The 26,428-nt window shown below is 44.8% G+C and overlaps 4 protein-coding genes and 1 long non-coding RNA gene across 8 annotated transcripts; 4 read left to right on the top strand and 1 right to left on the bottom strand.

The window, feature by feature from the left end:
• The first annotated feature begins 1,540 nt into the window (after nt 1-1,540).
• On the top strand, nt 1,541-2,133 carry LOC112270808. Its single transcript, XM_024459089.1, has 3 exons — nt 1,541-1,745; nt 1,822-1,897; nt 1,964-2,133. The coding sequence occupies exons 1-3, from the start codon at nt 1,657-1,659 to the stop codon at nt 2,105-2,107; spliced, it is 309 nt and encodes a 102-aa protein (XP_024314857.1). The 5' UTR covers nt 1,541-1,656; the 3' UTR covers nt 2,108-2,133.
• A 2,195-nt stretch (nt 2,134-4,328) lies between these two features.
• LOC100842946 lies at nt 4,329-9,154 on the top strand. The gene is made up of 5 exons (XM_010234826.1): nt 4,329-4,458; nt 4,534-4,626; nt 4,714-5,619; nt 5,704-8,777; nt 9,149-9,154. The coding sequence occupies exons 1-5, from the start codon at nt 4,329-4,331 to the stop codon at nt 9,152-9,154; spliced, it is 4,209 nt and encodes a 1,402-aa protein (XP_010233128.1).
• A 2,096-nt stretch (nt 9,155-11,250) lies between these two features.
• On the top strand, nt 11,251-12,745 carry LOC100842639 (peroxidase 2). The gene is made up of 2 exons (XM_003565889.4): nt 11,251-11,682; nt 11,814-12,745. The coding sequence occupies exons 1-2, from the start codon at nt 11,416-11,418 to the stop codon at nt 12,588-12,590; spliced, it is 1,044 nt and encodes a 347-aa protein (XP_003565937.1). The 5' UTR covers nt 11,251-11,415; the 3' UTR covers nt 12,591-12,745.
• A 649-nt stretch (nt 12,746-13,394) lies between these two features.
• On the top strand, nt 13,395-20,677 carry LOC104582596 (F-box/kelch-repeat protein At3g23880). Of its 3 annotated transcripts, none has more exons than XM_024459088.1 (3): nt 13,395-13,627; nt 13,892-15,558; nt 18,425-18,663. In XM_024459088.1, the coding sequence occupies exons 1-2, from the start codon at nt 13,582-13,584 to the stop codon at nt 14,809-14,811; spliced, it is 966 nt and encodes a 321-aa protein (XP_024314856.1). In that variant the 5' UTR covers nt 13,395-13,581; the 3' UTR covers nt 14,812-15,558; nt 18,425-18,663. The 3 variants fall into 3 exon arrangements, with proteins under 3 accessions (XP_024314856.1, XP_010231049.2, XP_024314855.1); XM_024459087.1 differs by lacking the exon at nt 13,395-13,627 and adding an exon at nt 16,297-17,918 and having other exon boundaries at nt 15,422-15,558; nt 18,425-20,677; XM_010232747.3 differs by lacking the exon at nt 13,395-13,627 and having other exon boundaries at nt 14,821-15,558; nt 18,425-20,677.
• A 2,846-nt stretch (nt 20,678-23,523) lies between these two features.
• LOC106866222 lies at nt 23,524-26,428 on the bottom strand. Of its 2 annotated transcripts, XR_002963210.1 has the most exons (3): nt 25,984-26,428; nt 24,243-24,390; nt 23,524-24,158 (listed from the first exon to the last, which is right to left on the bottom strand). It is a non-coding gene; the product is annotated as an uncharacterized LOC106866222 (long non-coding RNA). The 2 variants fall into 2 exon arrangements; XR_002963208.1 differs by lacking the exon at nt 25,984-26,428 and having other exon boundaries at nt 24,243-25,977.

The following is a 26,428-nucleotide window of genomic DNA, read 5'->3' as shown; positions in this document are numbered from 1 at the left end:
ATTGTAGATTCATCTTCCAGTAAACATCGAGCACTCGCATTGGTATTTAGCTTGTATCAATGTTGAAAAGTCTGAGATACAAGTACTCGACTCATTGTGTTGGGAACATAATCGAGTTGACCTCACTAATACGGTTAGTTATAACTCTTTTCTGTAAAAAAATGTTGTACATTGATCTTCCGCTTATGTATATTATTTTCTACCTCTAATAAATTTACAGCTGCAAGGACTACAATATCATTTGGACATTCTTAAAACTCAAGAAAACTTGAGTAAACATAATTGGAAAGACTTCGATGTTACTAAATGGACGATTAGAGAACAACTACATAATCCAATTCCGAAAGACAGGTATATATAGCATTTTTTTTTACTAATAACCATATATGAGAAATATTGTGATTCATGTGGAGTACTCAATTTTGTTCGAAACATGCAGTTCATCTTGTGGTCTATTTATGCTTAAATTCATGGAATATTGGACCGGACATGCACTAACACATTCCATTACACAGGTAAATAAATAAATCTTCTGTTTGATAAACATGTATATGCGGGTGCCACTTTAATTGTTATAAGAGTAAATGCTAATATTTGTGTATGCTTTGCAGGAAAATATTATTGATTTTAGATATAAATTAGCTGCCGTACTATTATGTTGGAACACAAACACGGCGCAAGCGAGTACAATGATTGAAGAAAGTGATTTTAGTGAGGGAGATCCAAATGATATTATGATGTTCGAAAGCCTAGATGAGGAAAATCAGCCAAATCCATTGAACTCATTATCTATTGAAAAAAGATACCAATCACCGATATCTGTTGTTTCTAGCATGAGTGTACATGAGTTAGAAGGCGGACTTTGTAACTACATCAAATCAATTAATTCTGCTGAAACTTTAGAGTAAGCCATTTATTGCATGTAATTTTATTTTAGTAATTGAGTATAATTGATAATATACATTATCTTATTTTCTTTGTGATAATGATTTGCAGGAAAGTGTGGGTACAAAGCTCTGACCCATATACAATAAGTTTGACTCTCAAAAGGTTGCAAGGAATGCTAAATGAAAAGTTGCCCATGGAGCGTGATTGCTTCAATTTGGTCGTACGGAAGATCATGTTTGACGATATCCAAACACTGAAAAAAAGAAATAGATTGATATCGAAACATTATCTTGACATGCGATTTTGGGTAATTTCTTACATTAACTGTATTTTTTGTGTCTATATACATGCTAAATATTTGCTCATACCTTTCTAAACACTTATATGTATATTATAACATCCTAGATGATTACTGATTTTGGACGACATCCAAACTACCGGAAAAAGTTAGATGTGGAACAGCTAGCATGTTCAGTTTGTAGCTGGCCTGGTATCAAATATAATGTTTCATCCTGCAAAACGGTGAGGCCACTTTCATATACATGTCAACACAGGGATTTTTTAAAATCTATACATCTAATATCAATTTTATTTCAGATTCATATTCCAATACAATCCAACAATGGATTTATTCTATTCGTACTAGCTAAAGATACCAGAACTGTCTACATTTTGGACCCTACTCCTATTGACCCCATCTATCAACGCAACCCATACGCAAAATATGTGCCCAGACTTCAATGGATTGCTGAACACTTACCGAAAGCCATGTCAAAGACATGCCCTGGGTCTACATGGAATGAAAATATTTTCCTATGGCACCACCATATCATAAATAATATTCCAATTCACAACAGGTAACATTTTTACTCAATATGTATGATACATTATTATATTTTGCCATTGGTTACTAATTTTATTCTTATGTTATAGGGAATCGTCTGGTTATCTTATTACCCTCTTCATGTCCGCATGGGAGGACGAAAAATTGAATCTGCCATTTTCAAAGGTCAATATCATAAGCATTAAATTGTTATCCTTTTTACACATGACATGCTGATCTCACAATGTATAGGATGGATACGAGCTAAGCAAACAAATTTTGGGAAAGCTACTGACATTCAAGAAAAATGAATGCGAAGTCAACATGCCCGCCGGTGTACTGGATATCATAAACTCTATAAGGAATATCCAAACCAATATGAATGTGAAGACCTGAGGATGAAAACACAACAAAGACCAATAAAGAAGCTTCATCTAAAACTCAATGTTTAGTTTGTCTTTGCTTTCAGAAACTACATATGCTGATGTTTTTGTCCATAACCTGATACTTCACTTGGATTGGATGATTGTGGCACTATGTTCTCTTTTAATTAGTTCCCATTGATACTTGTTTTTTTTGCGCATACCACTGATACTTCGCTTGCACAGAGCTCTTTTGTCGAATTCAATGATACTTGCCGAAATGCCAGTCAGGCGTGTTCCAGTACTCCAAATACCTGCAACGCGGAACATTTTCTGCGGCTGGCAGATGACGGGCTGTATAATACCACCTAGACGTCCTAAGTCAGACCATAATTGTGTAGATTCAATCCGAATGTTTTTTTTTTGAGTAATTCTGTTTCATTCAAGGAGGAGAAAACACAGGTACTATAAAAAAAAAGCACGAAAGGAAACAAAAAAGGAGGCTATTTGAAGGAAATTAAACAGGGAAAGAAGACTGAACTATACAAAAAAAGCACCCAGGCAAGGACACCCAATTAATCTCACTGCATGGTATTAGCTGTGAATGCCAAAGACCACAAGGAGATGGAGTCAGACACGATCTCGAGGAAACGCTGTTGCGATCAGTCAGTCTCTTGAAGATCCACCGGTTGCGCTCATGCCAAATTTCCCAAAGACTGAGAATAGCATTTGTCCGGGAGCGATTTCCATCAACTTGATAGATCTTGAACTGATGCATCGTGTGCGTGTATTGCATTAAGCTTACAGTAATCACAGTGAGAGTGATAACATTATCAATTGATCTGACATTGATTAAAAAAATGCAAGCAAAAAAATATTAACAAAATAATATATGCATACACACAAAAATAATACTAGGACCGACCTTATCAACTGGTGCAGCCAAAATAAGTCTAAATTCCAAAATACAAAATATAGGAGTCCTAATCCTACTATGTTTAAGCAACACCTCAAGCGCCTGACAGAGTCCTAATCCTACTAAGTTTAGGCAACCCCTCCGACGCCCTGGCCGAGTCCTAATCCTACTAGGTTTTGGCAACACCTCCAGGCCCTGGCCTTTAGATCCAGGCGTGGTGGGTGTAGGTACACCACAATCCAACACTTTCAACTTCAATCCACGACTCCATGGCGGCAAACAATTCTTCAGCATCGGCAAAAGGTTTATCTCCTCTCCTACAAGCTTTTCTTTTCTCTGTTCCCCTCCGTTGCTATTTCTGTTCAATAATAGAGGGCATATCCTCATGATCAGAGAAATCAGACTCAGCTTTAGCCAATACAACCAAATTATAACCAAATTCTGAGTTGTAACAAACCTTTAACTGCTCACGAATTGATGACACATACTTCAGCACATCATTTGACGTCCATATAGGAAGACAAAATTTCCAGTACCTGGAGCAATTAAGCAGTACTATACATGTTCAAAAATACGACAATTAATAACCAATGCCAAAACAAAAAGAGCACGCAATCTAATTTCCATATCACTAATGCAATGTTGCCCAAACTCAGGTGATGATGATCAGGACATGCCAGTTCAAATTGACGTTACGAGCCCAACACATTGTTCACAATATGATACAGCTCACAATATGAGAGAGGAGAAAAATCGAGCAAGACGAGAACATGACAAAGCTCGACGAGGTATGATAGCACCCGAGCAGAGGGAGGAGATTAATGCCCGTAGAAGAGCCAGTATTACACCGCAGCAGAGGGAGACAACAAATGCCCGTAGAAGAGACAGCATTACACAGCAGCAGAGGGAGGCAACAAATGCCCGTAGAAGAGCCAGCATTACACCGCAGCAGAGGGAGGCAACAAATGCACGTAGAAGAGCCAGCATTACACCCGAGAAAAGGGAGGAGATTAATGCCCGTGAGAGAGCCTCTAATGCCAGAAGAAGAGCCAGCCTTACACCCCAACAGAGGGAGGAGATTAATGCCCGTAAGAGAGAACAGAGGGAGGAGAAAAATGCACATACAACAAACTCCATGAAAAATAAGACGTTTGAAGAGAGGAATGCTCAACAGAGGGCTACCAGGAAAAAACTTTCAGTTTAAGATAGGCAAGGCATAAATTCCCAGCGAAGAGCACAAAGGCAGACAATACCAGCCGGGGAGAGACAGGCACAGCTAGCACGACGTAATGAAAAATTTGCAACCAAGAGGAAGACCCCATGCGCCCAGTCCATTGCAATGCCCTACCCTGATCCAGATGAAGCCAACCTCGTATCAAGCACACAAGCATCCATTGCCAAAGAACCAGGTGCTTCATCGCCAGCAAGCCCATCATCCAACACGCCATCATTCACCATCAGAACCGACGGTAATAATCAAATTAGTGGCAAGTACGCTTCTTATACCCAGATTTTATCTTTTGTTAAGCTTGATCACATTGCAGGTGACAAGGAAACCTTCCTTAGGGATATCATGGACAAGGACGACTCCTCCGATGACTTGATGGATGATGAGTACTACATGTTTGCCGGTGAATGTACGCCCCAGCCTTCAAATCTCACCAATTTATATTATAAGATAATGAGTTGTTCTCTTATAAGAATCTCTATCTCAATGCCTACAGGTTCCGCGGACATGGACATTGACGGACCAACAGATGCAGCTCTGGCAGGCGATAGCATTGACCCATTGGACATCGTCTACTCAAATATTCCAGACAGAACACATATCCTGAAGCACGCTGCGAACTGCGATCACTGCGGGGCCAAGAAGTTTGAGTATGAGACCAAAGGATTTTGCTGTCGGAATGGGCAGATACAGCTGGCAGACCCAGATCCAGAGCCCATCCCGGAGCTTATGAGGCATTGGTCTAGCGCTGATGCGGACTCACGTCATTTTTGTGACAGCATTAGGTTCTTCAACGGTCACTTCTCCTTCACAACACTCGGTGTCAGCCTTGACAACAACTACACAAACATGAGGTCCGGGGTGTACACGTTTCGGGCGCACGGAACGATGTACCATAATGTGCATTCTTTCGGGGTTGGTTCGAAACCCGAACATCTACAACTCTACTTCTATGATGACGACCCCAATCTAAGCCACCGCAATGAGGCTACCAAGAACCTGGACCAAGATGTAGTCAAAAAGGTGGCCAACATCATGAGAGGAAACCCCTACTCCCAGACGTTTAGGAGTCTAGGCGCCCATGCAGGCAGCCTCGCGGAATACCGCATCGACTTGAACACCGACAAGAAGCTAGATCAACGGACATACAACACTCCAATTGCATCAGAGGTGGCCGCTATCTGGGTGGAGGGCACCGACCTGGCGAGGAGGTTCGAACGCAGCATCACTTTGTACGGAGACAACGACGAGAGGTACGGCATACGGGCTACACATGGCTGCTATGACCCACTCTCATACCCCCTCTTCTTCCCAAAGGGGCAGCTCGGGTGGCATCCCAACATCCCCAAACGAGGTGTGAATTGGGAGTTAGGACAACAGTCAAGAGACAACGACGATTCAGGTTGGTCTTTACGACATCATCTAGCATTTCAATTTCTATACCACGATGATAAATTTCTAACTATCCTCTCACCTTGCTTTTCAGAAGAGACGGGTAACCGTCTGTGCGTATCTGTTAGGGACTACTATTGCTACAGGTTACAGACGCGTCCTGCGATATTCAACCCGATACTACACGGAGCACGCCTATTCCAGCAGTACGCAGTCGACATGTACATAAAGATCGAGGGCACCAGGTTGAATTGGTTCCGAGAACACCAGCCACAAATTCGAGCTGAACTATACAAAGGCGTCGTTGATAGCATAGCGGCAGGGGAGACTCGAGCGAGCGAGGTTGGTAAAAGGACGGTGCTCCCATGGTCATTCCAAGGAGGGGACAGATGTATGAAGAGGAGGCACATGGACGCAATGGCCTTGGTGCAGAAGTACGGCAAGCCAGACATCTTCCTAACGATGACCTGCAACCCTAATTGGGAGGAGATAGTCAACGAGCTGTTCCCCGGCCAGACTCCTCAGGACAGACCGGACCTCGTCGTACGGGTATTCAAAGCTAAGCTTCAAGCCATGAAAGACATGCTTTTCAAAGAACACATCCTCGGCGTTGTCATGGCATATGTTTACGTGGTCGAGTTCCAGAAGAGAGGCCTCCCACATGCCCACTTCCTTCTTATCATGGATTCTAAATACAAGCTGACGATGCCGGAGCAATATGACCGTCTAATCTCGGCCGAGCTCCCGGACAAGAATAAGTACCCAGAACTTTACGCCATGGTCGTCAAGCACATGATGCACGGCCCGTGTGGTGTTCTTAAGCCAAACAACATATGCATGAAGGACGGGTTGTGTAAGAACCGCTACCCAAGGCCGTTCAACAGTACCACCATCCAGGGGAAGGACTCTTATCCTGTGTATCATCGACGGGACAACGGTCACAACGCTCATGTCCGAGGTCAGACGCTAGATAACAGATGGGTCGTGCCGTACAACCCTTACCTCCTCCGTATGTTCAACTGCCACATTAACGTCGAGGTGTGCTCCAGCATCAAGGCAGTGAAGTATATTTACAAGTACATCTACAAGGGAGGAGATCAAACATCGATGAATTTTGAGCAGCCTGACAACAACGGCAACATCGACGAGATCAAGAGATATATTGATGCGAGGTGGATTACTCCACCAGAAGCTTTGTGGAGGATCTTTGGCTTCAACCTCTATGATAACTCGCCATCGGTCCTACAGCTGCCGCTTCATCTTCCAGGTATGCATATGGTATCGTTCAACGCGAAAGAGGACCTTAGAGACGTAGCCACTCGGGAGAAAGCATCAAAATCCATGCTAACAGAGTACTTTGAGGCCAACAAAAAATACGAGAAGGCAAGAACCATACTATACAAGGAATTTCCAGAATGGTTTACATGGCAGGCAGGAGATAAATATTGGAAGGAAAGGAAAATACGGCCCCAAGTAGGCCGAATCGTGTCAACCCATCCTGCAGAGGGAGATAGATACTATCTGAGGGTGCTGCTTAATCATGTTGCAGGCTCTACTTCATTCGAAGACATACGAACGGTTGAAGGAAACCTATGTGAAACATTTCGGGAGGCTGCGGAAAAGAGGGGTCTTATTGAGGCTGACAACGCACTCGACGAGTGCCTAACGGAGGCGGAGCAATTCGCGATGCCATCATCACTCCGAAGGCTCTTCGCAACAATATTGGTATTCTGCGAGCCCGGCGATCCGCGTGGTCTCTGGGATAGGCACCTCGAAGGAATGTCAGATGACCATAGACGATCGATCACTTGCCCAATCGCAGTGGAGCAAAAGGTGTTGCTTGACATCAGAAGCATGCTGCAGTCCATGGGCAAAGAAATAACGTCTTTCCCTCTTCTAAAAATGGACGAAACATACGATGACACTGGAGGCGAGGCTAGGGAAATCATCGAGGAGTCCAGTATCGCGGTCGACATTGAGGACGCTTCTCTGGCGTCCTCCCTTAACCCTGAGCAGAGGTCTGCATACGATGAGATACTTGCGGCTGTTGACAGCGGCACCGGAGGAGTGTTTTTTGTCGATGGGCCAGGAGGCACCGGGAAGACATTCATGTATAGGGCCTTGCTCGCTAAGCTCAGAGGTGAGGAGAAGATAGCAGTGGCGACGACAACAGCAGGTATCGCTGCTTCAATCATGCCAGGAGGCAGGACCGCCCACTCGAGATTCAAGATACCCCTTAACATAGTAGATGGCGCTTCATGCAACTTCACAAAACAGAGTGGGACGGCCAAGCTGCTGAGGATGGCTTCGCTTATAATATGGGATGAGGCCACGATGACCAAGCGTCAGGCGATCGAGGCACTAGACAATAGCATGCGCGACATCATGGGCCGACGAGACCGTCCATTCGGGGGGAAGACCGTCGTGTTCGGCGGTGACTTCAGGCAAGTGCTTTCGGTCGTGAGGAAGGGCACACGAGGACAGATAATCGACGTGAGTCTACGCAGTTCATACCTATGGGAGAGGATGCGCCATCTCAAACTCGTGACAAACATGAGGGCGCATAGCGACCCGTGGTTCGCCGACTTCTTATTGCGTGTCGGCAATGGCACCGAGGAGGCCGATGGAGAAGGAAACATTCGGCTTCCAGAAGATGTGTGTGTGACATCTACTGACAAGGAGAGTGACATAGAGAGGTTGATCGACCATGTGTTCCCAACTTTGAACACCAGCATGACCGACCCGAACTATATTACTTCTAGAGCTATCCTCACGACGAAGAACGACAACGTCGACAATATAAACATGCGAATGATAGAGCGTTTCAATGGAGAGGAAAGGATCTACCATAGCTTCGACAGTGCGGAGGATGATCCACACGGTTACTACCCTCCCGAGTTCTTGAACACACTTACCCCGAACGGGCTGCCTCCACACGTTCTCAAATTGAAGATCAACTGCCCCGTTATACTCCTAAGGAATATTGACCCGGCTAACGGATTGTGTAACGGCACGAGGCTCATAGTACGTGGATTCCAAAAAAATGCAATTGATGCCGAGATCGTGCTAGGACAGCAAGCTGGGAAGAGGGTGTTCCTTCCTAGGATTCCACTCTGCCCATCCGACGATGAAATGTTCCCATTCCGTTTCAAGAGGAAGCAGTTCCCGGTAAGGCTGAGCTTCGCAATGACAATCAACAAGGCACAAGGCCAGACTACCCAATTGTCGGCGTGTACCTACCGGAACCGATTTTCTCCCACGGCCAGTTGTATGTGGCCTTGTCGAGGGCAACAGCAAGAAGGAATATAAAAATCCTAGCCGTGAAGAATGATGAGAATGCAAAAAAGTCACAGAAAAGTAAACCAAAGAAACAAAAGACAACCTTGGTATCTACCACGAAGAACATCGTGTATAAAGAAGTTCTCAACGCATGATGGCCCTTGATTAATTGCCTCTTGCAATTAGTTAGTTGTGCAAGTTTGTTATTTAAAGTATTTTAGACATGTACCAGATAATGTTTCTCATACATTTTAAAATAGATTTAAAGCAAACAGCCTACGTTGCTTTTCGAATTTGTAAAGATTTATACCTATATTTTTCATCTGAGAAAATTAGTTTGTGACATTCTTCCATATATCATTTCTTAACCATAACCACAACATGAAGGGGAAATATCTCTTACCTCACAGGCACCAGAGGGAGAACGAGATTCAGCCTGCCTTCGTTGCCGATTTGTATTTGTACTCGGGATTGAGAGAGAGAGAGAGAGAGCGAGAGAGAGAGGGAGGGAGTGGGAGGGGAATCGGTAGGGGAGGAGACTAGGATACCGGTGGTGCTGGGGCTTGGGACGAGCGGACACGGCGCTGAGGATGGGCGTAGCGGGCAGCGGCAGCGAGCAGGGGCAGGGAGGCGGCTATGAACAGGGAAGGTGGGGCTGGGGCTGGGGAGCCGTTGGACAGAGAGCCAGGAGCCCAGGAGAGGTAAGGGCGGCGCTGGGCTGGGGCAGGAGCGGCGTTGGGCGCTCTCCGCTGGGCTGGGGCAGGGTCAGGGTCACACACAAAGTAGATAGACGCTGGCTGTTGAGACAGGATGGAGAAGATGAAAAGAGTTGCTGCTATTTGTGACTAATGCACATGATTAATGTATAAAGACATGAAAAACTAAAATGAAATATTATACTCTCTTCGTCCAATATTAGATGTCATAAATTTGTCAAAATATAGACGTATCCATATACTAAAATACATCTAGATAGATGTAATATTTCGACAACTAATATTGGACGGAAGGAATAATTTAGTTAAATAATTTACTATGAATAAAACAAAACAAAATTATTTCAATTATAATCAACTCATTTGAAATATGGATGGAATATATATGTTTATAAATGACCGAGCAACGAAACCGGATGTTCGAGCAGAGCTCAGGAGACGGCGGCCGAGCTCCTGAATGGTTGAGCCGACCAAGTCGATGGTCGCATCGGCCAACACGACGGCGGCGGCATGCGCCACAAATAAAACAGTCTGTATGGTCAAGAAGGACACCAACAGGGTGGAAAAAGCTAACACGAAACCGGAGATGGCCGGCGCCGATGCATGGTCGGGGAGAGAGTTGGGTGAGATGAGAGATATCGATATTGTTATCTGTTTCATTAATATCGATATTGTTATCTGTTTCATTAATATCAATATTGTTATCTGTTTCATTAACCTCAGTTCTATCGTCGGAGTTCATGTGTTTCTGGCATCCTACAACAAAAAGCCAAAGAAACAAGCTCTGAAGGGTAGCAAATGATGACACTGCACAAACAAAAGTGCAACGATCACAACAATGTCATGCTAAACCACGTGTGTAGGCCGTGACAGCGCACGAGCATTTCCACTAGTATTTTATATAGGTTGAGTACGGGAGGGTAAGTTAGGACACTTGGGCTGATGGACTAACGGGGGCATCCGGGAGTAGGAAAACGAGGTAATTTTATCGGATAAACTAATTGAGAACATCGTATAATCCGTAAAAAGATTAACAGATACTCCACATCCGTTACGTATTAGCAATACCATATATGTGGGATATCCGGTTGACCAATATTCACATCCGCATCCGGCAGATTTCTAAAGTTGCATACCAAATCTACGGATGCGGATTCGAAGCGAAAAAATATCCGTACCAATTTACACGATAACACAACAGCCACCGCATGCAGATTGTCTTTCATGCACCCGCGCGGCTCGCGCGCTGGTTTTTGTTATGGAATGCATGCGCTAGCGTGTGGTTCTGTCGACGTTTGGTCAACAGTCAACGTGCTTTAATTAGAAGGTTCGATGCAGGTAGCTTGCTAGCGCCGTTGCTCGATCGATCTGGCTGTTGGTTTGTATATACATCTTACTTTGTAATATCTGCACTTAATTGTAATATTCGGTCGATCGAGATGTCGTCGATGGAATCCCAGAGTTGATTAATAATTCTCATGTAACGTGTAGCCAGTAGCTAGCTGTACTCTAATTCCCGCAGTCAACTCTCGAAAAACTTGCATCGCGCGCACATGTAGTTAACATTTCATCCGATAATTTTTTTTTTGGCACCAAAAAAAAAACATTTCATCCGGTGCATATGCCACATTGCAAGGTAGCTTGTCAGTTAGTACCACTCGATCCACAGTTCCACAGTGCGCTCTCTCTCTCCAACTAGATCTGGTTTATTTGAACCAGATGCTGCCAAAGTACTGCCTTTCTGTCATAAATAGCAGCTAGCATCTTGCTACCAAAACAGTGCACAGCACAGCTAGCTGTAGGATCGACCGATGGCGTGGAGCTGCAGGGCAGTGTTGGCCAAGCCCATGGGCCTGATCCTTACAGCGTTGCTCTTCTTCCCGGCAGCTCTATCCGCGCCTACGCCACCGCTAATCTCCTTGCCCACCGAGGACGACGGCCTCTCCTATGGCTTCCACGACCACAAATGCCCGGCCCTGCTCAACAACGTGAGCACCGCCGTGCGGAACGCGCGTCGCAGCGACCCCGGCATCACCGCCGGCCTCCTCCGCCTCACCTTCAACGACTGCTTCCCTCAGGTACATCCCCAAATTCCCCCCAGCAAATTCTTTTCGAATTCGGGTTTGTTCCGCTATCTCCTGTGAAACATGGTTATTTTGGTGCAATGGAAAAATAAATTATTTGATCGAGTAGTACAACATGGTTGTAGGGCTGCGACGCGTCGATCCTGCTGACGGGGCCCAACAGCGAGCAGGACATACTTCCCCAGAACGCCGGGCTGCAGCAGGGCGCGCTTGACCTCATCGAGAGCATCCGCGCCAAGGTGCACCGCGCGTGCGGGCCCACCGTCTCCTGCGCCGACATCACCAACCTCGCCACCCGGGAGGCCGTCCTGCAGTCGGGCCTCCCGCGGTACGAGGTGCCTCTGGGCCGGCGCGACAGCATCGCGCCGGCCCGGAGGCAGGACGTCGAGGCCCTGCCGCGGCCCGACTTCGACGTGCACCAGCTCGTCCAGTCCTTCCGGAGCCGGGGGCTCGACGAGACCGACCTCGTCGCGCTCTCCGGCGCGCATACCATCGGCGAGGCCGGCTGCGGAAGCTTCGAGAACCGCTTCTCCTCCGAGGAGATCAACACCAATGGCTTCGTCAAGAGGCTCCTGGACAACTGCACCGTGAACGCCGACAGGCGGCAGGACCTGGACGTGACAACGCCGATGAAGTTCGACAACAAGTATTTTACCAACCTTTATCGGGGCATCGGGGTGTTGAGCTCCGACATGGCGCTCCTCCTGGACGTGAACACCAGGAGCAAGGTGAAAGACTTTGCGGGTGACCAGGAGTGGTTCTTTAGGCAGTTCAGTAATTCTATGAGCAAGCTGGCGCATCGGCAGGGCGCCAAGGGGAACAACGCCGAGATCCGCAACCACTGCTTCGAACGGAACAACGGAGGGCCGTTCGTTGGCATGGGGTTCAAGGCCTCTGCTTGATTAGTCGAGATTGATCTCTCGGATGTATGTTGTACTCCTTCCCTTTCACAAAAGTTGGCGTCGTTAAGACAAGCCTTTAACTAAAAATTACTCTATCAATATGTACGTTATAAGATATGAAATCATGATCATTAGCAAGAACTTTTAAAGACGAATCCATTGCTATAAATTTCATGTATGAAAAAACACATATCAATAGAGTTTTCATCGGTCAAAGCGTTGTCTTAACGAAACAAAATACGCTAATCTTTATGAAACGGAGGGAGTATTTGGATGGATTACATTGTTCCCAAACCTTGACCAACATCTGTTTACTTGTTATTAGTACGCCCCTTTCTCTGTGCAGTTTAATGGCTTCTTCTGATAATGTTCTGCAACAACAACGAGCCGCATTAGTTCTTTGTTGTTTTTTTGGCACGACACTCTTTTGCTACTCCCAATGACCGACATCCGATCGTCTAGAATATCACTTCAAAATTTAATACCAAAATTCAATTGTTAATATTCATAGAAAATTTGAATTTTTCGTACTAATATTCATAGCTGAACTTGTCAAAAGAATTTGTTACTGAGTCGAATTTGGAGATCAAGGGCTAGTTTCCCGTTCCTTCCACAGACCGATGCCAAGCCACGTAGTATGATACAAGGACCAAATTCATGGCTCTATCCAGCTGAGGGTCCCTTTTGTTCAATCTCTGACAGACGCCTGCACTGGTACCTCAGTTTCCGGCTTTGCCGAAGCCCAGAGGAACTCTGTTCCAATAGGGGTTTCCGGATTTGCCGAATTGAAGTAAAGAGGAAATCGATTCCAATCGCAACAGTTTTTAGCCGGTTCATCCTGTCTTCTCTCTAGATATACTCCCTTGATTCTAGCCGCACGATTTCGAGGAAAATAAAACAACATTAATAAAGGACCGGGTCACCGGGCTCCCCGCTCCAAGCCAAACAAGAGGTGTTTGCCTGAGCCGCCGTACGTAAACCCTTCTTCTCCATGCCGGACGCCAAACCTTCAACTGAAGGAACTCCGAGACTCAAGGGTTCGTCTTCCTTTCCTTTCTCGCTAGCAACCAGATCTTGGTCTTCTCCTTGCTGTGAAGAACCAGATCTCTCTTCTTTTTTTAGAAGTCCAAGTTCTCTTATTATTGAAAATTGATGGAGCTGAATTTTCTTCGGTGAATCATCGATCTGTGTTTTTGGCCCGTCACCAGTACGGCAGTACCACTGCATACTTTTTGTGAACATCTTAGCACTCAATTTATTATTTGCAAAATCAAATTAAACGAATATCAATTTTACTGCAGACCAGATGAATCCCGATCGATCGAACATTGGGGGTGGCAGGAGGATGACGGCTGCTGTATCCAGTTCTGCAGCGTTGCTCCCGGAAGAGATGTTGACAGAGGTGCTTCTACGGTTTCCGGTTAAATCCATCCTCCGGTTCCGTGCCGTCTGCCGCTCCTGGGCTGCAATCTTCTCCTCCGAGGAATTTCACCTCCTCCACACTGCAATGGCCAAGACAGCGCCGTCGGCAGCAACACCAAAACTATTCCTCGTCTCACCAACAGAATCTGATTCCACGGCGGTGTACTCATGCTCGCCATCAAACCCCCAAAACGACCTGCTGTTCACCCTGGCCAATGCCCCGGCCAACTCCATGGAGGTGGTGAACCCCGTGCCGTGCCATGGCCTAACCCTTCTCCAGCACGACTTCTTGCCAGCTTACTACCTCTGCAATGCAGCTACACGGGAAGTCACATGCCTGCCACCTTCCTTTGATGCCAGTTATTCCTCTACTGGACTGGGCTTGGATGCCCGGACAAGGAATTACAAGGTGGTGAGGCTGATCAATGGGATGCCCCATGACAAGGAGACGATCAATTGCGAGGTCTACACCGGCAATGGCGAGGATCGCTGGAGGCCGGCTGCCACCGGAGTACCCTTCGGGTTACGCAGGATTGCGTGTGCCGCTGTTATGGACGCAGCCGTGTACAAGCTACGGCCTGTGTTTGCAAACGGATCTCTGCACTGGTTGATCAGGCCTTCGCCCTTCATCAGTAAGCCAAGAGCTTCTGTCATATCCTTCTCTGTCACAGAGGAGACCTTCGGATTTGCCCGGCCACCACCTTTCTGGGCATCAGAAGTGCACAAGCCCTTCTGGACCGGGCCCTTGCCATCGGTGGATCGCCTAGTGGAGATGGATAACCAGCTGTGTATAGTCTGAGACCTTCGCCGGAACCCTTACGGTAGCTGTTTGGAGATTTGGAAACTGCTTGATTATGGCTCTAGTGATTGGTCCTTGGATCGTCGGGTTGATCTGTCGGGGTGCGTAGCGAGAGGTTTACGTGAGCCGCAGGTTGCGAGAGTTATTGGTTATATTGGCAACTGCAGGTCAGGGAAGAAGATTATTATCATTGCTACTGTCAAACACAAGATTCACAATACATTTGAGAAAGGGGTCCATACATATGACACTAGGTCTGGAGCTATAGAGACCATTCTTTCGATCACGGAGACGCGCACATCTTTTGGGAGCATGGCCCCTTTAAGTTCAAGATTCGGTTTATTCGAAGAGAGCCTTACTCCGGTGCATAAAACAGATGAAGAGAATAAGAGATAGCCTTGTCATCTACGACCCTGGCTAGCTAAGGCGACTTGAGAGATCTTACTCAGCCTCCAAGCTAAATATCAGTCATGCAGTCCAAGCTTATCTGCAACTAGTGACTCAGATTGACTGAGAGTGAAAGCTTCATTCAGTCATACCTTGATTCCCTTGAACATATAAGAACATGCACAGAAGGCCAAAGGTTATGCCTGTGGGCAAGGGCACTCGACATTCAGGCTTCAGTTTCACTCCCTTGATTGGATGGCTTTGAGAATTTCCTAGCCACAGTGCATTACTCAGCCCTACCATGGGAGAGTGTTCCATATATATATAGACCTATTATTTGTCGAACCTCCACGTGCTACGGTGAGTACTGACCTATGCTATCATCTTCTGCAGATCAATTATACATGGTCATGAAATGTATTAATTCTTGACTTGGCCCAGTTAGTACTGATATAAAGATATACTCCTATGTATCATATTTACTTTTACATACTGATACACAAATTAAGAAATATTGTTACTTAGGACATGTTCTAACTATAGATAGTTTGAAATGATGTTTGTATGATTTGTTTTTGTAATCAAATTGATACTATCAATAGAATAAGTAAATATGAGATTGCTGTTTACAAAAAAATGCAAATAACTGAAAAAGAACCTACAGTTATCTGCAAATTGTAAAAATATAAGCTTTAGAAATTTAGTATGTATATTTGCATCAATAACATCACAAGTATTAGAAGCACATATATTATTTTTTATCCAGCATCTTAGCAAACTCCAGCGACTTATTCAATGTCTCAAGAAGTTGTGGCAAACAACTTTTTTTACATTTAATTTATCTTTGACACATAACATGTTTTTGAAATCTCTCTTTGATTTTACTTTTACTTTTGCTTGTTTCATTTTATTTCTAATTATACAAGGGCAATAGTATTTCGTTCGGTGAAATTTAGGAAGAAGGTCATATTTGTACACGTTGTTTGTTTTTGTTTTGGCAACTAGGGTCGAGTATAGGAATTAAATAACATAATTAAACTCCTTGATGTATTTGATTGAATTGGAACTCCAGAAGCTAACTTGGAAAGGCTGATGTAGGTATAGGGTCAGTCTGGGTAAAAATGTGGTTGGAACAGGAAAGGTAACATGTACTCCCTCTATTCTATAAAGGTTGGCGCGCCTTTGAGGTAGAGCTAATTCAAATCCGTGTCAATCTTTATGATTCGGACGGAGTAACTTTCTAAGTCTTGTTTCTTAATTTCAGCACCAAAACAGGAAATCTTAATTACTACGTTATATGGAGTACAAAAGGAAGAAATAAATTTGCAGACAAAATGGACCGAAAGTTTAACCAAAATCAAGCAGAAAAAAAAACTGTTGAGCGTACAACGTACAATCTGAATTCGGTAGTATTCATAGCTGAACTTGTCCCAGAATGACCCGCACACGCCGACTGCTTCTGCGTCAGTCGGACGAGGTCGGCATAGGAGAGGGGCAGCGCTGGGGAAGGACGCATGGGAAAGGGAGTGGTGCTAGGGAACGAGTAGCGGGAGAGTGGCGGCGCTGGGGCCGACAGGCCCTTCCTGTATGAGTTCGCCGCCTCTGCTAAATTCCTATAGCTCCGACCGCGTGCATCCACCATACCACACCAGGTAGTAGTATTGCTTGACGGCTATTACTCTAGAATGAATCAGCACGGCCGACGAGTCTCACGACGGCAAAGGTGTGCAAAAGCTGCACGCCGCGGCGCGTCTCGAGTATTTTGGAGAAATGACAGACGACCTCTGCCGGGGAACCCACATCGAGCGCGACCATGGCGCCTGTGTGACGACGAAACAGGAGCTGGGACACGACCTCCGACTCCATGACACTGAGGCAACAGTCGTGATGTTGGCCAGTCTGCAACAATATGAGGAGCGTGCGGTGCCGGTGTTAGTCTCAGTCGCGTCAGAGTGGTGGCGATTGAGTCGTGAACGCTCGGTAAATCAAGGCGAGGGGGAGGGCGCGTGGAAATCGTGTGGAAGAAGTTTGGTATTTTTACCGGCTAAAAGAAGAGGCCGCGGGTGGAAAATAAATAGACAAGGGGTTTTCTGCAAAAGTGATGGTCAAACCGAGTCAGCAAAGTACGGCTTACAGGTGGGATCGGTTTGTTAGAAGAAATACCATACCACGACCGTATGTGAGTAATAAAAGTTCAAGTATTCAAAACGACTGTTTGCAATTTCGAATGCTAAATTGGACCGCGCCTCAAATTCCCCTAGATGTCTCGTCTCGTACGCGCGCTCTCCTCCAAACCGCAAAAAATCGTCTTTTAAAAAAAACAAAAAAGAAACAACTCTTCTCCACGAGAAAAAAGAACTCGTACCGGTTTCTTCCTGTCAAAAAAGAAAAAAGAAAAAAAAACTCGTACTGTTACCTCTCGGAAAGATTAGAATACTAAAAGAGAAAAAAAAAAGGAACTCTCGTCGGTTTCGGAGAAGGCATCCGATCCAATCTAGGAAATCCCGACTCCCGAGTTAGCCAATCTCTTTATTGAACGGAGGGAGTAACTATAACTAAGACGGGGTTCCCTTTGTTCTTCCGTTCCTCGCGAGAGAAAAATCGAGCCTTTCCCTGAGGCCCGAGCCGCCGTAACCTCACCTTCGTTCGCCCGCGTCGCCAGCTAAGGAACTGTTCGTCGTAGGCGTCCTCCTTCTCCGCCTCTGGCGGATTCGCTTGGAGTGAGCTCTTGTTAAGAAGCCCTACCTAGCTCGGATCTCTTGTTCCTTTTACTATCTCCTTTCTTTTCTTTGTAAACCAGACCCCATTTTGCTCTCGTCTTTCATTTGTTGTAATCAGCCAGTTAGATCTGTCTTGCTCAAGGTCGATCTGAACCCCCCTGAAGTTATTAGTATTACTGTATTATTATCCATGGGGTGGGGGGAGGGATGGGGATAACACCTTAAGAGCAGCCAGTTTATTTTTTAAGGTAAAATTACAAATAAAAACATTGGGTTGATATACACATATGTACTGTCCAAGGTGCGGCCCAACGAACCCTGTAATGTGTTGATGTCCAGTACCCAAAACTACCACTACTACAAATAGCAGTCTGTTGCTCTGTTTATCATACTGAGAACAAAATTGGGGTTAAGTTCACCACAAAGCTTTTCAAAATAATAAAATTTTGCCTGGATGTTCACTATGCTAACACCCAAATTGTCCCCCCGTGTTGATTTCACTGCAGACCATTCTCGCCATATTAATTACAGCAGATATTGAGGGTAACATGACGCATGGTAGCAAGAGAAAGAGTATCATCCAATCCTATGTCGAATCCGCGAGGATGACAGCGGAAGTGTTCCCAAACAACAACAAGAGGAAGAAGGCCGTTGTATCTGTCTGCTCACTGTTGCTTCCTGACGACCTGATATTAGAGGTGCTACTTCGCCTCCCCGTCAAATCCATTCTCCGCTTTCGAGCTGTCTGCCGCTCCTGGGCTGCACTGTTCTCCTCGAAGGATTTCCTTAGCCTCTACATGGCGACCTCTAAACCGGTGCCTGCACCACCAAAGCTACTTGTGGTCTCGCCCACAGCAAGATTGGACTCCACCGCAGTATACTCATGCTCACCGTCATGCCCCAGATATGACTTACTCTTCAACTTTGACTGTGTGGGCCATGACTCTGTGGAAGTAGTGATGCCCAAACCATGCTGTGGACTCAACCTTCTCCATGATGCTGATCTGCCTGCTTTCTTTGTTTTCAATGCTGCCACACGGGCAGTTCAACGTCTGCCACCTTACAGTTTCCGGGGACGTCAGTCCAGTGCTGGACTGGGATTTGATGCCAGGACAAGGGAGTACAAGGTGGTAAGGTTGATCCTTGGGTATTTTCCAGACAACGACTCGACCAAGTGTGAAGTGTACACGCCCGGAGCTGATTGCTGGAGGCCGGCGGCCGGAGGACTACCCTTTAGCTGGACCCAGTTTGCAGCTTCTGCAGTTACTCATTCAGAGATGAACAAAATACCGCCTGTATTTGCCAATGGATTCCTGCACTGGTTGATCAATCCTTGTCTTACTGTTAGAAGACCAAGAGCTGCTGTTATAACATTTTCTGTCGCAGAGGAGACATTCGGATGTGTCCGATCACCTCCCTTCTGGACATCGGAAGTGCACCTGCTCTCCTGGTCCCAGTCAGAAGGAGAGCACCTAGTGGAGATGGAGAACCAACTTTGTATAGTCCGAGACCTTCGCAATAGAATCCCTCTTCGTAGCACTTTGGAGATTTGGAGGCTGCTGGATTACAGCTCTGGTGATTGGTCACTGATGCATCGGATCGATCTGTTTGGGCATGTCGAAAGGATTTTACGTGAGCCACAGGTTGTGAGAGTCATTGGTTCTGTTGGCAATTGTGGGTCAGGGAAGAAGATAATCATTGCTACTAGCGAGCACAAGGTTTATGACAAGTTTCAGAAGAAGCTTTACACCTATGATCATATTCATCAAGTTCTAGAAACCATTATCTCAACCACAGAGACATACAACATGAATAACAGTTTCCTCCCTGGTTCAAGATTCAGTTTATTTGAAGAGAGCCTTGTTCCAGTGCATAAAACCATCGAAGACCGAGCCACGTCATCTACCCTGGCTAAGGTGACTAAAGGGACTACTGCCCCCAACTAAATGAGCATTGTGGTCCAAATTTCTGTGCAAGCAATGGCTCAGATTGATTGAGATTTAAAAAATCATTCAGCCATACTATAAACCAGAAGAACATTGTCAAAACACTAGAGACTGCAAAATAAAAACCAGAGGTTACTGTTGTGGAAAACGTCTATCACTTGAAGGACTTCAAATCTTGTCAAAACTGTAGTTGTGATGCAGCTTATACTATTTATACAAATCCAAATACTGTGTCCAGCCTATACCTGGCATGGGTGGCCCGGCCCGGCCGGTCCGAAGCCCGACATCCCGGGCCGGGCTCGGGTCTCCCTTTTCAGTCCCAAGCCCGTCCTGAAAGCCCGAAAAAGCCTGAAATGGCTAAAAACGGGTATTTTTAGGAAAAATAGGTATAAAATATCATTTATTTATTTCGAAAATAATTATTTTAATGCGTAAATGGCCTATTTTCGGTGTTTCGGGCCGGGCCGGGCTCGGGCTTCAGGTTTGGCCATCGGGCTTTTATGAAGCCCGGCCCGGGGTTTGCCCAGGTATACTCCAGCCAAACGCAGCCTTTGCCTGTGAAAACCTGCCATTCTTGAAGGTTGCTATACATGGATAAGTCAGCCAAGAACGAGGCAGGGTTGTGAACGGGGCCATTGTTTCTTTCAACATTGTTACCAACATGTTTGATGTAATTCATTGTCCTGTCCTACATTTGTGTTCTGCTTGTAGAAGTATTATGTTTATGTTATGTGAAAACAGGAAGTGATAGTAATCTTTATTGTACTTACATTAAGATTATTATCTTTAATTGGAGATGTGGCTTTATTTTTATACTTTTTATGGGAGGCTTTAGATATACTTTGTTCGAGAGGGATAAAGAAGGTATGAGTTTCAAGATAATACTTTTTAATGGAAGACCCTTCCATCAGATTGCAACAAAGCTCTGTGCGAGGGCACACACTCTGCCGCCGGGGAGAATCGGCTACAGTATTAGAAGAACGCTTGCAATGGATGAAACTACGGACCGAGAAATTTAAATAGAGGTAAATGAGGACGCCATTGGAGAGAGATCTTGCCAGTGCCATTTACTGCTTTCGACCGGGAGTGGCGCATCTGTCTTGACATGGATTCTTGTCGGCCCCAAAGCCGTGACGCGGCCAGAGCCCGAATACACACATCAGATTCCCCTTGCAAGGGTTCCTGGATAGTTTGGCGTGCACACTTCTTGCTACCACGAAGCGCAAGCCCCAGCGTTGGGTTCGACCTTTCGCGGAGAACAACAGCGTCCTCTTATTTTCGAACTTTTTGCTCGTCTAGCCCATTCGCCAGTTTAATTGACAAAAAATGTCCCCTTTCAAGTTGAATGTCAAAAATGGCTTGACGGAAAGCATTTGTTGTCAATTGACATGACGAAAACCACTTATTGCTAATTGAGTTGGTTGAAAGCACTTTTTTTTTCCTCACAAAAAGACACTTTGTGTACCACGGTAGACCGAGCAGCCAACACAATTGAAAAACTCAATTGGTAAGAGGTCACAAGTGTTTCTTTTCAGGCTTTTCGTCAGACCATTTTGGACATTCCGTTTGAAAGGAGGCCATTCTAGTCAATTGAGCTTTGCAAGGGGCTGGAAGAGCCGCGCAGCCACCTCCTTGGCTTATTTCCTCTCCTTGGGTGCAAAAATTCATGAAATCCATTTCCCTGCCGACTGCCGAGTGACTCGATGGAGGCTGGTCGCTGCACAACATCTTCCGTCATGTGTCCATAGGAGGCCGCGGCTGCGCCGAGCACACACGAGCGGTTAACCCACGTTATGCAAAGGAAATTGTTATTTGATCGGTTTGTTAACCGAAACCCTATGGACAGGCCTAATCGATTTCAGCCGAATCTGCAGATATCCAGGATCGATCTCAGTCCCAGATTAGCATCGTTCTTGCTTTGCTTCAGTTTCTTCATTCGCATCCTCTGGACAAAACAACTAATGATTTGATTTTCTTAAATGGGGAATAACACTAAATAGGGTAATTTGTGTCACAAGTTTGCTTAAATGGGGTAAATTTGTAGAAATTCTGTTAAATGGGGTAGATTGTGTCACAAAAGTGAAAATTAGGGGTAAAAATGGAATTAACTCCAAAAGTTTTTTTATTCATTCACTCTTAAATTAAAGTGCAATAAAATTTAGAAAATTGCCCCTGAAATCTTGACTTGGCTGCATCATGTAAGTCATTAGTATTGTTTTAGACTGAAAAAATGATGAAATTATGCTAACCAAGAGGCTACCAACACAGACACAACTTGAACATGCCAGAGATTAAGAACAGTAAACATAACACTTTTTTTCTTGCCTCTAAACATACACAGTAGAGCATGTACAATGCAAGGTGCTAAGACAGGTGCTTACGAAAATAAACCAAACACTTTTTTAAGCACCAGCGCTTATTTGTACAGAGGAGGTGCCAAGTTAGGCATCTACTTAGTCTAAATAAGCATCAGTGCTTAACAAAAACCGGTTAATTTTTCTAAGCATCCAACTAGACATCTTGCATTGTACATGCTCTAACACAGATACATATTACAAAGGGAGTCCAGTTGTGAAAACATGATACCCCTCATGCTTTCTCTACACGAGAGACCAGCGGCGGAGCCAGAAACTGAACAAGGACGATGCTAAGATGGGACTAATGGTGCTATAGTTGTGAATTTTCCATACTAATGAACTAAATACTTAGTAGATTATCCTTGTCAGGCAGCACCAGGCCTGGCTCCGCCCCTGCGAGAGACTGGCCAGGAGGACGAAGCTAATCCATAGTTCAATATGCTTGGTCAATGGTCAGTCACGAAGGTTCTTTAATTTTCAGTCCCACAAAGAAAAATCAAGCAAAATTTACTAGTTGTATCCTGGTAGCAAATGCTCTAGCACTTCAGAAGCAAAAATTCAAGAACATCTGTCCTGACAATGGTAACTCAACAAGCAATTTGATACCTAATATTATTTACCGAAATTGGACAATGATTTAAAGCATGAATTAGAACATGACCCGATGATAATGATTTAGCCAAACAAATATGATAATGCTAATGCTTTTCTCTTTTGTGGATCACTGATTCAACAACAGAATGTAATTCCCCAAGGAAAAATTGGAAATGATATTGAAAAACAAAGAGAAAGCTGCAAAGATAATGAACACAGGTTTCTCAGTCCTATCCATGCTCATCAAGCAAATTTCTAGCGCAGGACAGAACTGAAGTTTAGCAAAGAGACCTATATAACTCTACGTAAATCATGTAAGTAACATACTGACATAGCTCATAAAATTTAATCTAGTTCTGCATCTTTTGATTTGCATTGTGGATCCTAAAACCTAAATGAAGAAAAAACTCGGTAAACTGATCTTTTAGAACCTGCATAAGAAGAAACTAGCAATGCCGGGGATAAGTTTTTCTGATAATGGAACTGAAAAAGAATTTTGTAGTCCATCAAATATACAAACATTGCAAAAAAAAAGAGTTAAAAAAAAAGCTACTCCCTCCGGCCGTAATTACTTGTCGAAATATTACATGTATCTAGACGCTTTTTAAACATAAATACATCCATATTCGGACAAATTTGAGACAAGTAATATGGGTTGGAGGGAGTATTGAAACAATAGCTAGACACAGCAGAGTAACAACTTTGTAATGAGTGAAACAGACCTTCATATACACACAAAGACAACAAATATATGTGTCATCTTTCGGTACGTAAAAATATGTCACTTCTAATAATCCTAAGTTTCTAAATGAGGAATACCAACTGCAACTCTAAATGTTGCATCCTGAATGATATGCCAACAAAGAGAGAACAGAACACCGTTTCACAATTGTAGCAAAAGTTCAGCCGGGGAGTCGCTTGGGTGGAGAACTCACCTATGTGAGACAACAAGGTAGATCCCTTATTCACCAGGAAGATCTATCTTTTATTAGCTCATCAACCAAATGCAGTAATATCCCTAATACGAAAATATTAACAACAAGGATCACACACGTGACACCATGAGTCCTTCAACATTTTTACATATGTTACCCATTTTCCATGTCACCTACAGGGTCAAGGTCAGTTATAACTCGTATAAGGCTAAGCTGGAGTAGCTCATGTGAAAATGGAAACTCAACTCAGCAGATAAAGCAACTGTGTCAAACCAGTGGTCGCATTTCATGGTCTGCAGAAGTGGCCGAAGATGGGTGTCGAAGTTGGATACAACAGCTTTTTCTTACAACAACCCTTCTCAATGTTCCGAAAACACATTTAGCATCAGGGTCAATGAGATGCCAAGCCTAGCAAACGCAAAACACTTTGTTAGCTATCTGTAACATATGATAAGATGGTTTAATTTTTTTTTACTACACGGTTCATCTCACCTTTTCAGCAATACTAAAGTTCCTCAAAGTACTGTAAATCTGAGCAGCCCGTAGAAGAACTGACTATATATTCTCAAAAGGGTCTTTGATCATCAACATGCCTGGAGATATTCAGAAACATTGGGGTTTGAAATGTCCATATCCTTGACTGAAACAACACAACATGTCAAGAGGGCCACGTGGCATCGTGGTGAGCTCATATTTCTATTTCTGTGACATAACAACTCAAAAGTTTAGAGAAACATGAATGCAAGGGCATGATAAGCAAGAAAAAAATGAAATGAGTGAACCTGTATTACCTATCATCAGTTCACCTATCAGCAATCTCCAAATATGTTAAAAAAAACAGTTCCATATGATTTTCTAGTGATTAAGGTGTTTTCCCTAATATGTTGAGAAAAAATAGTTCTGTGGATTTTCCAGTAAGATCTTTCTCACTGTATGTACTACGAAAAATGCCAAGGATCTTAGTCCTTGTGAAGCACAGAAAACCAGCTAAATTTTTTACCTGACAACTGTGAAGTGCCTAAACTCTAAACCACTACTGCGGCCTCTTTCTTTTCTATAAATATTGTACAAGCTAGCAATTTGACTCTGGCCTTACTTCGGTCTTCTGATTACTTCATAACCATGTCTAATAGCAGAAAAGAATTAGGCTTCAATAATTCAACAACTGCCTCATTCGCTGCTTCCAAATGGCTACCTTTGCTGAATTAAATGCCATAAATGGAAATTGGTTTTCTGTCTTGATCCAATGAGAGCCAGCGCCGTTGCCTACAGTCTTAATCTCCGGATTACAGAAGCACCAGGAGGATCCCTTGTTGCCTCCGCCTCTGTTCTTGGGCATTGGTCAACAGCACCATGGACCAGACCAGGAAGGCTCTCGCCTGGAACGCACGGCGTTGGTGCCATTGCTTCGTAGGCTGTCATAGACTGGATGGTGGAGGTATGGCACGAAGCTAGGGTTTCGTGGCGACGAGCGCCGCCGCACTGGGCAGAGGGAGCGGATTTATCATGCAGGAACGAAGGCATTAGGGCATCTTTAAGGGTGAGTTGTTATTTGTCCTTACTATTTGTCTATTTTGGGGGCCTGTGGACAAATATGGATGGATAAAAATCCATGTTGTCCAATGGGAATACCCATTTGTCCAATGCACTATTTTCTCATTTTAATCTATTTTGCAGATATATACTCCGTACATGATTTGAACATAATTAATACTACTCCCCCTCTATGATTTTGCAAGTATGAAACTGATTAGTTGCAGCTTGAGTAGAAATAAATGAAAAGGAATGCCGGGTTATTTTTCAGCATGCATGTATCATACAGGTAACACTCACTACTCACGAGAGAAATAACCATTCACTGCTGATGAATAAAAATTCATCAAGAACAAAAACACATTGTCCTGTGTTATTCAGAAAATGAAAATATATGCACATACATGTGTTCTAATAAAATCAATGGGTGCATGTAGTACTCACTAGTCACTACTCATGGAAAAATAAATACTCCCTCCGTTCCATAATTCTTGTCGAAATCTTACATGTATCTAGACATCTTTTAAGAATAGATACATCCATTTTTGAGCAAATTTGAGACAAGAATTATGTAACGAAGGGAGTACATATCACTGATCATGAACATATCATTCCCATTCTTACTCGAGATACGAAGATGTCGCAAGAACAACAGCAAACGCAATCCATCCAGCAGCTAAAAAATAAGGAAAGAACAAACCTATGTTCGGATGGTCATTTATCTGAATTCCTGGTAGGTTGGCAGCGGGGGCAGAGAAGCCACGCGCGACAGGGGCCGAGAAACTGGAGCGGCAGGGGGGTGGTTGGCGCAGGGGCGGGGGAGGTGTTGGCGGTGGCTGGTCGAGCGGCACGAGCGCAGCAGCATTTGGACCAGGCGGGTCCATGGCGGCGGTGAGTCGGCCTCCGGCGGCCCGACGCCCAACAGCGAGGATCTCCAGCTCCGAAGAGTCGGTCTCCGGCGAGATGCTGACTCCTAGGACGGAGAGGGGTCGGCGGCGGTAGACATACAGAGGCCTCGCCCATTGCTGCAAGGGGTGGGGCTGCGCGCGAGCGCGTCGATGCCGGAGAGCACGAGGGGGCGGTGAGCGCTGCGGGATTGGCGTTCCGGCGGCTAGCGGTGGCGGTAGCCTGACTTGGAGGGCATC

Source organism: Brachypodium distachyon, chromosome 2 (assembly GCF_000005505.3).
Source record: "Brachypodium distachyon strain Bd21 chromosome 2, Brachypodium_distachyon_v3.0, whole genome shotgun sequence".
Lineage (NCBI taxonomy): Eukaryota > Viridiplantae > Streptophyta > Magnoliopsida > Poales > Poaceae > Brachypodium > Brachypodium distachyon.
Note: the sequence above shows the minus strand (reverse complement) of the source record. Positions and strands in the feature narration are given on the sequence as shown.

Coding starts and splice junctions, on each gene's coding strand:
- LOC100842946 (XM_010234826.1), top strand. CDS start 4,329: ATGCCCTACCCTGATCCAGATGAAGCCAACCTCGTATCAAGCACACAA. Junction 4,459..4,533: donor ATTCACCATCAGAACCGACG/GTAATAATCAAA, acceptor ATCACATTGCAG/GTGACAAGGAAACCTTCCTT. Junction 4,627..4,713: donor CTACATGTTTGCCGGTGAAT/GTACGCCCCAGC, acceptor CAATGCCTACAG/GTTCCGCGGACATGGACATT.
- LOC100842639 (XM_003565889.4), top strand. CDS start 11,416: ATGGCGTGGAGCTGCAGGGCAGTGTTGGCCAAGCCCATGGGCCTGATC. Junction 11,683..11,813: donor TCAACGACTGCTTCCCTCAG/GTACATCCCCAA, acceptor ACATGGTTGTAG/GGCTGCGACGCGTCGATCCT.
- LOC112270808 (XM_024459089.1), top strand. CDS start 1,657: ATGTCAAAGACATGCCCTGGGTCTACATGGAATGAAAATATTTTCCTA. Junction 1,746..1,821: donor AATATTCCAATTCACAACAG/GTAACATTTTTA, acceptor CTTATGTTATAG/GGAATCGTCTGGTTATCTTA. Junction 1,898..1,963: donor TGAATCTGCCATTTTCAAAG/GTCAATATCATA, acceptor CACAATGTATAG/GATGGATACGAGCTAAGCAA.
- LOC104582596 (XM_010232747.3), top strand. CDS start 18,467: ATGACGCATGGTAGCAAGAGAAAGAGTATCATCCAATCCTATGTCGAA.